The sequence below is a fragment of the Dunckerocampus dactyliophorus genome, chromosome 16 (genome assembly GCF_027744805.1).
Source record: "Dunckerocampus dactyliophorus isolate RoL2022-P2 chromosome 16, RoL_Ddac_1.1, whole genome shotgun sequence".
NCBI lineage: Eukaryota > Metazoa > Chordata > Actinopteri > Syngnathiformes > Syngnathidae > Dunckerocampus > Dunckerocampus dactyliophorus.
The window spans coordinates 3410878-3425849 of NC_072834.1; the positions used below are offsets into that span (position 1 = coordinate 3410878).

At 40.9% G+C, this 14972-nt stretch overlaps 1 protein-coding gene across 4 annotated transcripts in view; it reads right to left on the minus strand.

Annotated features, from left to right (window-relative positions):
* Nucleotides 1-14972, minus strand: part of LOC129169261 (protein turtle homolog B-like) — a 59129-nt gene that overhangs the window by 15946 nt on the left and 28211 nt on the right. For 2 of the 4 annotated variants that reach the window (XM_054755499.1, XM_054755503.1), the window contains exons 8-18: nt 14449-14591; nt 14215-14355; nt 12456-12572; nt 10964-11114; nt 9916-10039; nt 8559-8734; nt 7909-8135; nt 7562-7646; nt 5153-5317; nt 3671-3716; nt 1141-2775 (exon numbers count right to left, since the gene is read on the minus strand). In XM_054755499.1, the coding sequence (XP_054611474.1) occupies nt 1141-2775; nt 3671-3716; nt 5153-5317; nt 7562-7646; nt 7909-8135; nt 8559-8734; nt 9916-10039; nt 10964-11114; nt 12456-12572; nt 14215-14355; nt 14449-14591 (3010 nt within the window). The remainder of the gene's footprint in view (nt 1-1140; nt 2776-3670; nt 3717-5152; nt 5318-7561; nt 7647-7908; nt 8136-8558; nt 8735-9915; nt 10040-10963; nt 11115-12455; nt 12573-14214; nt 14356-14448; nt 14592-14972) is intronic. The other 2 variants (XM_054755501.1, XM_054755502.1) reach the window with 2 other exon arrangements.

Sequence of the window (14972 nt, forward strand, 5' to 3'; positions counted from 1 at the left end):
GCTCATAAGGATTGTGGGATTTTTTGGGGGGGTTCAGTATGCAATGATAGCTATCCTTAGAGACTTCATTATCCTCCATTATGGAGCGCATCCTAGAATATTTTCATACCAGAATCTGGTAAAACTTCAAGAAGACATTTTTTCCCGTGTATTTGATCAAGTACAGCATGGATATAAGCTGCTTTCATCAGCTGAGTGTTAACGGAGCGGTTGCATAGCAGCATGGCAGCAGGTATTTGTAAAGACACAGAGACACGCACCATGGCTTTGGCCAGAGACTTCAGGAGAATGGGTGGTAATAAAAGACTTGGCAGTTTGTTGCCATAGTTTTCCTCCATTTCTGCAAAATTTAAATGGGTACATTTTATGCATTGCAGAAAGGGGGGTGAAATAACTCAAAATGGACCTCTGGTCCTATGTCGACGCTTTGAGGGTAAGTGGCGGTTCCTATCCTGTTCCTGCGCCTCCAAACCTTCTTCCTTTGTTTTACTGATTTTGACATAACCACCAATCCGCTTTAACAAAAACATGCAAGCGATTAGGGCTGCAGCTATGTAATATTTTACTAATCGAGTATTCTACTGGAATGTGCTGATTAACATGTAAACGTAAATACTGTTATTGCTTGTGGATGCAAACACGTCTTGTCTTGAAGACGCTGTCAACCTTAACCACAATATCGTGTGCATGTAAATGTCGTCACTGATAGACTTCGGTTTCTAAATGTCTGAAGCGTAATCTGTGGAGCAAATAGCAATTTATTACTTATTGTATTATTTTGATTTACCAACCTTTCATTTAAATTCAATTGACTTTTGCATTGTTACTTCAGACTGTTTCAATGGAAATATATTTTGAAACAATGCTACACAGATTTTGGTAGAATGGGACCAACTCAACGTCTCAAATTAAAATAAGCATTGACTGAAAATAGCTTTCTGAGATTTAAACAAAAAAAGTGTTAACTCAAATGTCTTGATGTAAACTCAAGTAAAAAGAAAACAAACCACTATAAAATGTTATTTCTAGTTGATGGATATTGCACACTGCGTTTGTAACCAAGGTGAAGCCATATCAAAGCATTATGGGCTGGGCAGATGAATCAAATGAAATCCCTACCTACACGACTAATACACCTACCCTGAAGCTGACAACTGGGGTGGAGAGGGCTCAGATGGAAGGATCTCCTCCTCAGTCCTCCTTTGAGATGGCACCTGCCCAAATATGTTGCTGCTTTCCATGGGAGGTGATGGGGACTGGGAAGCTGGATAGCTGGTTGCAGATGAAGCAAAGGCCATGTGGGAACGATAGCTAGGACTGGCTCTTCTGCTACCCTGGCCTAGTGCAGGTGAGGAAGAAGGGGAAGATCTTCTTGAGAAGGTGGCCGCGGAAGGATGCAGGAGGGTAATCTCAGACATCTCTGGGGGAATGGGAGCATGAACAATGTTTGGACGTGGCCGGGGACGTACAACAATCTCGGGAGATCCCTCATGGGAACTAAAGGGACTCTGGGTGAGGGGTGAAAGTCGAGAGGGCTGGAGAACCACCTGATGCACACCAGAATCCATCCTACGAACCTGTCTTGGGCTAAAGCGGGGGGTAGATTCGAACCATCGGGTATCTAGGCTACTGAACGTGCTTGGGCCAATGTGGGCCATTGGATCGGTGTAAGGCAAAAGCGGAACACCCATACTGTGGCTTGTATGTCTTAGCTGCCCTAAATGAGCCTCTTGCATAGCAAAACGCCTGGCTGGAGAGCCATGAGGCTTGGCCTTGCTGGGAGACTTGCTTGCATGACTCTGTGGACCTTCTAGTGGCAAAACAGATGGATAGGTAGGCATTGGGAGGGAGGAGGGTTGAAAAGCACTAAGGGGGAGAACATGAGGTGGTGGTGGATACGGAGAGTCATGGCGAAGATGCAGAGAGGGCTGTGGCGGAAAAATGAACTGTGGCCCCTCCACAGTTGAAAAGGTAAAATCCATTCCCCGCCAAAATTCCGGTGAATGAGAAGAAGAAGTGAGTGTCAGAGGATAAGGGTAGCCAGAGACGGCATAATGTGTGAAATCACCCTCTCCCATTTCTTCTGGAATCATGGGATAGCCAAAAGGACCTTCAGTTAGGTATGGCGGGGAAGACATGACAGAGCTAAGGGGACTGGTATCAGTCATGTAAAAAGGAGGAGGAGGATCATGATCCCCAGGTGGGCCTAGGTAGCCATAGAAAGCCCTGTGATGGAGAGAGCCTCGAATCTGCCCTGTGGCCTGAAGTCGACTGCTCTCCATGATGGTCATACCTTCAAACGGCCTCTGGAAACGAGGGCTGTAGGCTGGAGGCTGGAGGTAGGATTCATGACTGGAGATGGGTGAAATCTGGTGAGGCCGAAGGGGGGCCATAACTGGTGGAAGAGGCCGAAGGTCATCATTCTCTTCATCTGATTGCCGAAATTCAGGATAGAGATCTGATTCTTCCACAAAGGGAAAGCCCTCAATTCTTCGGGGCTTGACAGACAATTCTGCGTCAGTGGGATCAATGACAAAGCGTCCATCTGGGCCACGACTGATGAGCTCAATGGGTGTTGTTGCTTCACCTTCAAGCTTCGAGACGTACTTCTTGCTGGTTATTGCTCTTTTGGTCTTCTTGTACAGAGACTCCTCCTTCTTCCCTGGACTTGGGGGCGGTTTCTTCCCACGTTGGGTATGACTGTCCTCAGATGATTCTGCTAGGGAGGAGGCTTTTGAGCGAATGCTTTCTGGGCTCGCCTTCCCTGAGGATGGCCTATGGAGAAGAATAAAGGGTACCGTTAAATTCAAATTCTCTACAACACAATCACTGGTGGTATCAACCATTAAATTCACGTCTGGTTTATGCTTCTGCGTCGAGGCGCCAGCGTACGCTACGTAACCTTGCTCCTCCCCCTCCAAACCCTCTTGTGTAGCTTGATGTGTTCAATTTGAATACATTATTTCCAGTGTATTATACAACTCATTATGAGGGTGTAGATCTACTTTTGCGAACGCATTCTCCTCATATTATGCAACATATGCATAATACGGTATTATAATACTGTCGTAACACATGAATTAGTTCCAGCTTCATGAACACTGTCTCTCTTTAATTGCCATTGTCACGAGCGACGGATGAAGCTTACAAGCTAAATAGTCCTGAGAAGTAGAATTGCACGGCATGCACTCAGTCTCGTATAGTGACGGAGCCTCACATACTGTGGTCTGTTGGTGAGGTAGTCTATAGAGCTCGACGTAGAACTTTGAAAGCATGACAACACTGAAAGGGATAGTGGCATAAACCAGACTTTACTCATGTCAAGTTTTGTCAAGAGGCGTAATTGTGACTTCTCTTGGATATATTGTATTCTATGTGTGAACATGAGATATTCACTAGCAAAATTAAATATCCAGTTTCCAATTAACCAAATCAATGGGCCTCATTCTTCCTCCTTATAAAGTCTGTTGTAATAACTATGATGTTATTGATATCACTGTTTGGTTGATTTAAAAATGCTACAAGAAAAGCACTGACTTGATTTCAGTGCAGTTTGAAAGTATGGGCTGATTGTAACAACAAGTATAAACAAATCAACTCTGATAGTCTGCTACACATTATTCATTGCCAGAACTTCCAGTGAGTTGTGTGTTGTGCAGTATGTACTTACGGCGATGCCATACTTTTTCTGCAGTGGGTTATGGAAAGAGGGGGATCTAAAAGAAGAAACGCATAAATACAGGGTGTCCCAAAAGTCTGTACATATAAACATATAATACTGCATATATAAATTATACCCCCAAAAAGTTTCAAATAAATTAATAATTAATGAATTACACTTAAATAATATGTTCAATCATGTATGTAAACAATAAAATGAACAACTATATATTTATATACTGTAACTACAAGTAAAATTAATGGATAGAATAAAACTACATAATAAAACGCATTTCACAGGGGTGTGAAAAAGCCTTTGCCCCCTTCCTGATTTCTTTTTTTTAGTCACACTTAATGTCTCAGATCATCAAACAAATTTAAATACTAGTCAATGACGACACAACTGAACACGAAATACAGTTTTTAAAAGAAACTTTTTATTATTAACGTAGAAAAAAATCCAAACCTACATGGCCCTGTGTGAAAAAGTGATTGCCCGCTCGTTAAAACAAAAGTTTAGTCATTATATACTACTGTACAGTAATTAACGATTAACTGGTTGCAGACCCAACCGTCATGAGTGAATTTCTGCAAAGTAGTACTCCTTATTTACAGTATAAATGGAACATTTTGGTAGTCAAAACATAAAAAACTGCTTATGAGCTTCTAAATATGGTTTTCAACATTATTAGAACCCTCTAGACATGAAATAACACACCTACAGTCACCTTTACACTCATGTTACCCAATATAGGAGACACAATAACAAAAAGTAAGCCATTTAAGATATAACTACTACTTGTGTGTGTTGCTGTAAATGTGTTGCGGTGGAGCGGACAGGAAGTGATGTTGGGGGTTCAGAGTTGTGTTTTTAGCTTGGGGTGGGTTACGGCCGGAAATGTAGCCAGTGTCATTGTGGGATTATTGTGCCTGTTGTGAGATAATTCAAACCAGCAATAAAAGCCTGTTGCTCCGGCGATCAAGTCTGGTGCTTGTGTGACTCACTGAACATTGCAGTGACATTACTGACACCTAGTGACCAGTGTAGAATATTACATATGTAACAGCGTCTTTGAATGTGTCTATTTTATGTATATTTTAGTTCATTTAGCCATTTTTATGCTTGAAAATGCCTAGATTGTTGCAAAAAATACATAAAATTAGCTTAAAATGCATATTTTTCTACTAATAATAGGCTGTATTCAACCATGAAACAGCATTATTTATTAATTAACATATATTTGCAAAACCGTGATAGAGTGACACCATGAAATTCAAAGAGCAAAGTGGCCGAGGATTGCTGTATATGCATTTAGGGACTCCCTGTAGATATAAAGGTAATGTCTTGCTAGATATGCAGAGGTTTTGTGGGATGAGCCATAAGGTTTATAATTTTTTAGCAATTTTAGCGTAGTTCAAGTAGCATGGCTGGCGAAGTTACCTTCCAGGTTCCACGGTATCGGGTACAGCAAATCACATCATTTCACCTCACCTTTTTTTCTTTTGAGCTTCCGCCGCCGCTGCTTATTGACAAAGCAGGCTGCCATTGTACTGAAAAGAACAGCTGCGGCCAAGAAGCAGATTGTGGCCACAATACCAGCCACGACTGGTCGCGCCAACCCTGATTCCTCAACCAACTCTGGAGGTGGAAAGAAGTCTGCAGGGTAAGAACAAAAGTTGCATCATAAATGATAAGGAAATAGCAGCACAATGGAAACTAGAGAAGGCAGTTTGTATAGAAATTGCGTGTGTGTGCTGAAAAGCTGAAGCTGAACCGAAATGCTGTCTGAAAAATGCAGAATCGTAGAACAGAACAGAATAGAATAGAATATCTCTTGGTATGTAAGTATAAAATAATAGAACAATGTTTGTGGATGTGAAAAGATGTTAGTCTGAATGTTTTGATGCTGGATTGATTTGAATGCACTGACAAATGTGGAAAAATGTTTTTTTATGGAATTTTTGAGACAGAAAAATTATGGGAGCAAAAAAATGAAAAAATTACGAGAATTTTTGGAATGTGGAAAATAGAGCGTCTGTCTGATGTTTTGAATTGGTTGGGAAGTGTGAAAGCCATTAAGAAGTCTTTACTGATCAATAAAATTTGAAAATAACTTTGAAAATGTGGAATTTTGGGATAAATGGGAATTTTTGTGATATGAAAAATCCATTGTACATTTTTAAGTGGATATGCTATTATTTGTATGTGGGTTTTTTTGCTATATCACTGAGGTACAAGGCCACATTGAGTGTGAATTATCTCAATGCACACTGAAACGTTTCACTTTATTCAATTTTATTTTGGATCTTTGAAAGTTGCTGATGAGTCTGGTGACCAATCAGAAATGCTATTAACTCTTTCAATACCAAAGACGTATTTATATGTTTTTACAACATATTTATACTTTGTTGTTTGAGAGGCAAAAAGGAGTGATGATGCAACTCTCCACTCATGCATTAACATTTCAGAGTAATTTTGTGGCCATAAAAATGGCCAGAAGGTGGCAGAAGTGCATTTGATAAGAGCTCGACAGCCATCATTTCAATGGAAGAATCACACATGACAGGAAGGAGGAAGTGAGAGAGCGTGGAGGAGTGTAGCGTGCAGAAGGTTACATATTGTAGGGAAATTGTAACACACGCACACACATGAACATGTGCACACATGCACACGCATAGCTCAGTTCCAAATGTGAAAATTGTAAATAGTTGGTGTTATATTTGTAAAAACATTTTATTTTGATGTAAACAACCCCTTTTTGTGTTGTTTATGTTGATATAGTTGTTTGGATATTTGATCTGTCACAAAGTGAAAGTTATGCTTGAAATGAACCTTTTCGCAAAAAGCTGTTTTTCTCCCATTTCTAGTCAGGAACTGATATTTTCCTGAAACTTACCTATGTTCTACTGCTGATTACTTAAGAACGGAAAAAAATAGAGGAAAACTTTTTTCCTGATGAAAGATGGGAGTCTTATCTTCCTTTTGGTAGGTTCCATGTTTAGAGAGCCATAGATCACAATATTCTGTGTGCCTTGAAAGATCAGTCAAAATTGTCCAAAATGGCCGCTACTGAAGGGGTTGTCTTTTGAAAAATGGCTGGGATTGAAGGAGTTAAAAGCTACGTGCAGCAACAGCCGCAGTTTTGCATAACTTGAGTCATGTTGTGAGTAATTTAAGGTTTTCAGGGGCGCAGAATATTTGCTGCACAGTTTGAACATTGTGTTTTTTAAGAAGTCATGACACGCATATACAGTGATGGAGAAAATGAATAGACCACCCTTGTTTCTTCAGTTTATTGGTCCATTTTAATGCCTGCTACAACTATAGGTACATTTGTTTGGACAAATATAATAATGATAACAAATAAGAGCTCACAAGAGTTTAACTTAAGAGCTGATATCCAGCAACTTAAATAGTTTTCTTGATAATAACCAAAATCAGTTCTTACATGAATAGCTGTAGCATTTTACTGCCAAAAAATGTAACTCTTATGAGCTATTTTTGTTGTCATTGTTACATTTGTCCAAACAAAGATACCTTTAGTTGTATCAGGCAGTAAAATGAACAAGAAACTAGGGTGGTCTAATCATTTTTTCCATGACTGTATCTCTATTACTATAACAAGAAAAGAGAAAAGAAGGTTGGTATCAATACGGCACGAGTATCGGCCAATGCACAATGTTGGAGTATCGGTGGTGGCGGCTTGTATCTGAGAGCAGAGCATGAAAACACAATTGTATAAATGAATAATGTCAATTATATTGGAGCAAACCGTGACAGTGGAAAGTGAAGTAAAGGGAAATACTGCTGAGAATGCAATATAAAACATGCTACTCGACAAGATCATCAGTTTTTTATCTTTCAGCGTTGGATTGAGGATGACATGGCAAAATGTATTACCTGTACTGGACACCCCTACTATGTTGCTGGGCTCACTGATCATCTCATCCATGACAGCCATGACACGGAACTCATACCAGGCCTCCTAACAGAAGAAGAGTGAGAACGTCCTGTCAAGGTTCACCAGGACCAAATAACCAAATAGCATTCAGGTTAACTCGTAATCGTGAAGAATATAAACCTTTTTTGTACAATCTGCTCTCTGAAAGCATGTTGGTAACAAATGCTAGCCAGTGATGGTGGATGAAAAATAGGTCATTTGGAGCCAAGGAGGGACCGCACCTTTAAAAGGGCATTCATCGTCCACTAGATCTCTGGAACCTCGACTGGGTCTCATTTTTTTTTACCTGTATGAGGTCGCGAGCGAGCATCTCCGTCTCACTGGAGGGGATGTTGTCATCCAGGACCTCCCATCGTTCCCCTAAGCGAAACTCCATGACATAATGCTGGATCGGTGCTGTGTGATTGGCGGGTGGGATCCAGGTGAGCAGGACTCCCTGCTGCGTGCGATTGGCTGTGAGGCACCGTGGTGGGGTTAGCAGCACCAGTGGTTCAGGGGTACTAATGGGAAATACTGAAAGAGCGCATTGGGATTAAAATTGCGTGGGAAAGACTCCACTCAATTCTTTGTGAGAGGTTCTAGCAGCATGGCAGGAATAAATCACTACTCTTTGGCAGCTAAATTAACTATGCAGTGACTGGGTGTGATAAAGATTTTATATTACATGTATTTCCTCACGAACTGTTCCCATCTTGGCATATCAGACTGTGGGCATATTTGAAGACCATTACATAAAATTTCTGCCTGACAAGTGTTACATAAACTTTCTCAAGGGCTATTTCTTGTCTCCATGTGAGCAATAAATGTCTAGTTTGGAGACTGTAGCTGCTGCGTCAGCCACTGACTAACTAAATACACACACATGATTTTCAGTCCATATTAATTCATTTGTGAGTACAAACATGAACTTTTGGTGTTGGCACCAAGAATGCTCACCTAATGTGTTCACAGTGACAACCTCGCTGAAGGGGCCTGTGCCGAGCTTGTTCTGGGCCAGGACGCTGAACTGGTATGTTGTCTCGGGCTCCAGACCAGACACTGCCATCCACTCTTGGCCTCCTGGCACTGGTATGGACAGCCAGTCATGTGGGCCCAAATGCTCCCTTTTTAGCCTGTCAGATAAATCCGGGTGAGAGGTGAGTGGGACAGGCGGGATAGAGACAAAAACAAAAGTTCATCTGACTTTGGAAAACCAAATCCCATTTATAATCCCTCAGTTAAACGATGTTTAATTCAATCTCACACACACGCACGCACACACACACACACGCATATGGTGTCTGCAACTCTAATGTAACTGAAGGGGAGAGATCGCATTACAGTTGGCTATGCTGCAGACATGCGGTACATGTCTTCACGTGTTCAGGTTGTTTCTGATTTGACTCCTTAAGTAAAATTGAAAAAAAAAAAAAATAGGCGTCATTTAGAAATAACAGATCAATGTGAACGGAGATCGCATTTTTTTTCAGATTTTTTTGTGCAATCCCAGTTTGTGTCAAATCCCCTGTCGCCCCCCTCCAGAGCTGTAAACCTGTGGGAAACACAGTACTCACAATGGAACTCTCATTTGATGGTAAGCCCATGCTGCAGTCAGCTGCTGTGTGCTCATGCCATCCATTCAGAGTTGACACACGGCCACCGAAAGATGCACATGCAGTAATTGCAACAATGGTGTAAAAATAATAACTACAGGCCTTGCACAGATTGCTCGCTACGACTGGATGTTACAATGCCATGATAATCATCTTTGTGGAGACGTGTGACAACGTCACAATTCTTTTCAGGTATGGATAGTGGATGCAGAATTTTTCCAGAAATTATTATTATTATTATTATTATTACAATAAATATTTTTGATTCACAGAAAACGAACACCACCAACACGACATACGCACAATTCTATGAGAATGTTTTCCTTTCAAGAAATTGACAGAGTTAAACCTTACAGTAAAAAGGGTACTTTGATGATTTATGTAGATGGTCAACTTCCCTTTATACTGTAGATGGCCTGCAAGTTTTTAAAACATAAAATAATTTGTAAATAACTACATAAAATTTGATGCAAAGGGATATCCATTTTAAAAATATGGGCCATTATTTTGTTCTTAAAATAATATACAGTTAGAAATCCCCTAGTTTTTTCGTGTGTAACTGGTGGTTGAGCATACGCATAAAAAGCAGCCGCAGCAGCAGCAGAAGCATACAGTAAGACAGAGTTGGAACAGGAAATGATTGTGTTCTGACACGATAGAAGATGGGAAAGCAGGAAGCGAAGCAGGCTGGGATGACTCACGCATGGCCGTACCAGACTGAGAGCGTCTGCTGGAAGCCTCCGTCATAGCCCACCTCCCAGGACACGTTGGCCCAGGTGGAGGATGCCACCACACGGACGCTGGTGGGGGAGTGGGGGCTTGTGCCTGCAGGGTGGATGTATTGTTAAAAGAGCATATTAGTCATCTAATGTCCTGTTTACTCTACACACGGTAAACACATCACTCCCGAACAACATGGCTTCTTTGAGTGATCATTTTACGTTGTGGAAGGCCATTTCTGATTTTATAGGCGAGACTGTCTGTCTCGGTCACAACAAACACAGACACACAACAACAGCAAGAGCCACGTGCTCTTGACAGCAGCAGCACTGCTGTCAGCCGCGGAGACTGCTAGAGATGAAGCTGAGAGTGACGCTTTTCATCAAAAAGATGTGAGTATTAAAGCAGTAAACTATATTAAAAGTTGCTTAATGCTCTTATCAATTACAGTAAAAGCTTTGAGATGATTCCCTTGATCACTTGGGCTCAACCTATTTGCTAAAGACCCTGTGTTGAGGTGAGAATAAAACTGTTGTCAGGGCGGTATAAGGATTTGCCTTGGGCCCCCAAATGACTAAACACGCCCTTGGTTTTGACGACGGTTGATTGTGAGCGTACTCCCGCAGTCAGATAGAAGGGCAGTCATGACAAAAATATATGTAAAGCTTCTATTTTGCAAAATAAAAAGAGGAGTAAGATAAATTAGTTAGTGTCCTCTAGTTCAGTGATTCCCAACCACACATTAGTGTGCCATGAGACATCATCAATTTATGATTTACCACAAATAATGCATCTTTGTTCTTCTATCTATGCCAGTGACCTATAGTGAACGCAGGACAATGAAATGCTCTTCCACTAGATGGCAGAAGGTACACCATTAACCTTTGTATCCACCTTGGTGGTGTGATGTGAGATTGTCTTTGTGTAAAATATGTGTTTTGGCTCAATAAAGGCTGGGATACACTGCTCTAGTTTATTCCACTTTTTTAGTGACTTGTTTGTATTCATGGCGTGATGTGTACACGTTACCTATGACTTGGACATGCGTGCTGGCAGTGACGCTCGTAGCAACGTTGGTGGCAACACACTCCCATTCCCCATGGTCCTCCTTTGTAAGTGACTTGAACTGTAAGTTGCCTCGAGGCAGAACATTGTGCTTGCTTTGACTGGACTTGCCTACCTGCAGATCACCCAAATACGGGACAGATAAAGCCTATGAAATACAACACAATAGCCTTGTCGACAAACAATGCAAGCACAAACTTCAACAGCCCCTACGATCAGACACTTTTCTAACCAACCAAAAGGCATCAAAAGCCACACAAACAACAAACTGTCGTCATTCGGGGTGTAACACTACGCCATAACCACGGTTTGGTACTTACCTTGGTTTTAAAAGGGGCCCTATCCTACATATTTCCAGACTTACATATATGTTTAAAATGTTCTACATGATACGAAAATGCCATACATGAGGTTGGCGTGTTTTTAAGATGATCCCTGCTTTCATTTTTATGCCACTCCTAAATCTTGTGAACGGTCACGTATGAGGACGTCACAAGATTTCCACAAGATGGTTTGAATTTCTGCTCAGTACCATCTTGAAAATGGCAGTCGAACGTGTTTTTGTTTGGATGTAAGACTCGTGTATCTAAGCCAGAGTAAGGCAGCAATGGGAAGATGTATTTCTTCGGGGGAGCTAAAGACATACCTCACGGTCACTGCCCCGCCGCTCTCACCACTTTTTGGACAACAGCTAGCATGTTATCATTGCTAGCGTCCTAAAATTAGCATGTTAGTTTTGTTTTTTTTTGGTATTTTTAAAAGGTATAAACTTACATAGACAGTTTTTATGTTAGGTTTTAGCATGCTAACAGATAGTATGCTAATGTTTGCATGTTAGCATTTAAGGCATTTTATAGTTATAAAGCAGCAGTTTCTCCAGGCACTTCATTACTATGGATTACTATGGGATTATGGTAGCGGTTTTCCATAGTGTGGGTATTACAACCTTACATAGACAGTGTTTTCATTTTAGGTGGTAACATGCTAACAGTTAGCATGTTAGCATTTTTGCTAGCATGTTAGCATTACCATTTTAGCATTTGTAACCACTTTTATTGGTATAAACTTACGTGGACACTTAGTGTTATCATGCTGGGTGTTAACATGCTAACAGGCCAACAAAAAAAAGCAGCTGCGGGCCGCAAATGGCCCCTGGGACGCACTTTGGATGCTGCTGATCTAAGATATTAATCTGATCTAAGATATTAACCTGATATAAGATATTAATCTGCTCCTCCAAAGCTGGAAATTTCTGAGAAATTCTTAAAAATCATAACTATTGTTTTGGTCAAAGATTTTTACGTAATTGAAAAAAAAACACATAAATTCCACATTTCTCATTGTTATTTAACTAAAACAAAACAAAACAAAACAAAAAAAGGTTGGATGAACATTATATTTTGCTGTCATTCAAAAGTCAGTTTATGATCCCAACATATCACAGAAAGGATCTTACCTTCCTCCATGTTATATTGGGGAATGGGTCTCCTTCTGCCTCACAAGGGATAACAAGTTCTCTCCCAGCCTCCTGTCTGTACTCCCCTCCAGGGACCACTGAGAATTTGGGAGGGTCCTGTCAAGGTTGAAAGTGAGCTTAGGTCAGTATAGCATCGGATACAGTGTTTTGACATAATTCCCAATTACAGCGGCAAATTTGACCATTAAAATCCAGCTCTGTTTAATAGTTCAGTACCGCCTCAGAGCCTGGAACCAGGAAACCAGCAAATGGACGCTGAAATGTCATTTGACAACTCTGGCCAGAACTTTCGGAACATCACTAAACTTGCTTATCAGATTAACTGCAGGATGTACGAGTTTTTACAGATACCACCGCCAAGAGTAAAGATTCCTGTATTGTGTGTCAGCCATCAACATCCTGTATTATCTATACCAGGAGTGCCCAAACTGCAGCCTGCAGCTCGTTTTTTATTGGCCTGCAACGTAGTTGACAATATGAGGAAGAAGGTTTAGGGCCATACTGGAAAAAAAAAGTTATCCTAGCATAGCATGTGTTGTAAGGCCAGTTGACATAACTTAACAGCACTGATAACGACCCAAATCATTTTTTAATTGTTTCTATAGGTTACACCCCCACTTTAATAATGGTAAGTGGTCTTTTGCTTGTATAGCGTTTTTCCACCTCCAAGGCACTAAAAGCCCTTAGCCCACTGTTAGCACATTTACCTACTGATGACGCAGCATCAGGAGCAACCGGGGGTTCGGTATCTTGCCCAAGGATACGTCATCATGATCACAGGAGGACGAAGGATCGAACCCGCAACCTTCAGGTTGGGAGACGACCACTCTACCGCCTGAGCCATGCCGCCCCATGGAGCTGTAACGATTCATCGACTACATCATGTATTCCTATGATTCAACTACATTGATCCGTGTCAGGCACGTTTCCATTGCGGACGAAATATATCGATTAAACATCGTTTAAAAAGGTCATCAATCTATTGCGTCGATACTAGGAAATAAAGCATTGGATTGAAGCACAGCAGGCTTTATATGGATGTGGTGTTTTTAGCACTCTTAATGATAAAGAGAATTTAAACGCTACTCGATTGAGCCTGCCTGTCTGTGCCTGCGTCATCACCACTCGCCTGTCTGCGCCAACGGACAACGAAACGTTGCACGGCGGAGGGCGGGGGACGAGCTGGCGAGCGAGAAATAATTAAGCCACAATTGCAGCCCAGTGTGTGGATACATTTTGGCTTTTGTAAAGAAAGAGGTGTTCCAAATAAATGTTTACTTGTTTGTTTATACCCATCATTAATTTATACCTGATTCCCTTAAAAAAACAACAGGAATCTAGGAAACGTCACCTGCACGGTCCAGTGCACAGGTATTTATTTCACAGTCACACTGTTTGAATTTTTGGCTAAAAAGGGACTGAATCAATCTAAAGTTACTGAATCGTTTCGGATCGTATCGTTCTGAATGAACCAATATCGTTCTTGAATCGTATCGGCGACCATGAATCGTGACACGAATCGAATCGTTATTCAAAAGAATCGTTACACCCCCACTCTTTTCAACAAAATCTACTTTTAATGCTAAAATATAATTATTGTTATCTGTGAATCTTTACAAAAAAACCCCATAAAAAATAGCAACGCACATGATTATTGTTATTTTTTTGCATTCCTGGACAAAGAAAATGGAGGCCGTACAACATATTCGGTTATTATTCGTGACAACTGCCAACACACCTTTAGCACCAGGGGAGCGGGAGGGGACCATCCCATGGAACCCAGGGCATTGTAAGGCATGCAGGTGTAGGTGCCGAGAGAGTCCTCCGTCACCTCTGCCACACGGATGCTCCCGTCGTCCATTTGGCTCCACCCGGGGTACTGTGAATGGTATCATTACCCCGTAGAAAATCCATTGCTAGCTTTAAGAAGTGTTCTTGTGCACATGCATTCCTGCTCTGAGTTGGGGTTTACCTTATCTATCCGGAGAGGAAGACCATCTTTCTTCCACTTAACCAAAGTTACAGGTGGGTTGGCATCTACAGGACACCGGATAAAGCCTGGCAGACCGATGGCCGCGTAGAGGACAGACGGCATGTTTACAACACGGGCAGGATCTGATCAGACACATCACAAAAAAGTGTTTTCATTGGCTCGCAGCACATTTTAAAAATACAATTTAACAAAAATAAAACTACCAAAAAAAAAGCCCAAACAACAGCAAAAAATGGAAAAACCTGCAATCTAACAAAAACATTTTGTAATTTTATGACAATAATGTCATAATATTATGAGGAAAAGTTATAATGTTACAGAAATAAAGTCTAAATATTATTGGAATAAAGTCATCATTACGAGAAGAAAATTTACAAGAAGAAAGCAGAAATAGAGCAGCAATAAAAAAAAGAAGCTGTAATTTAATGAGAAAAAAGAAGAAAGTTGAAATATTGGGAAAATTTATCAAAAAAAAAAAAAAAAAAAAAATGGGGGAAAAAAAT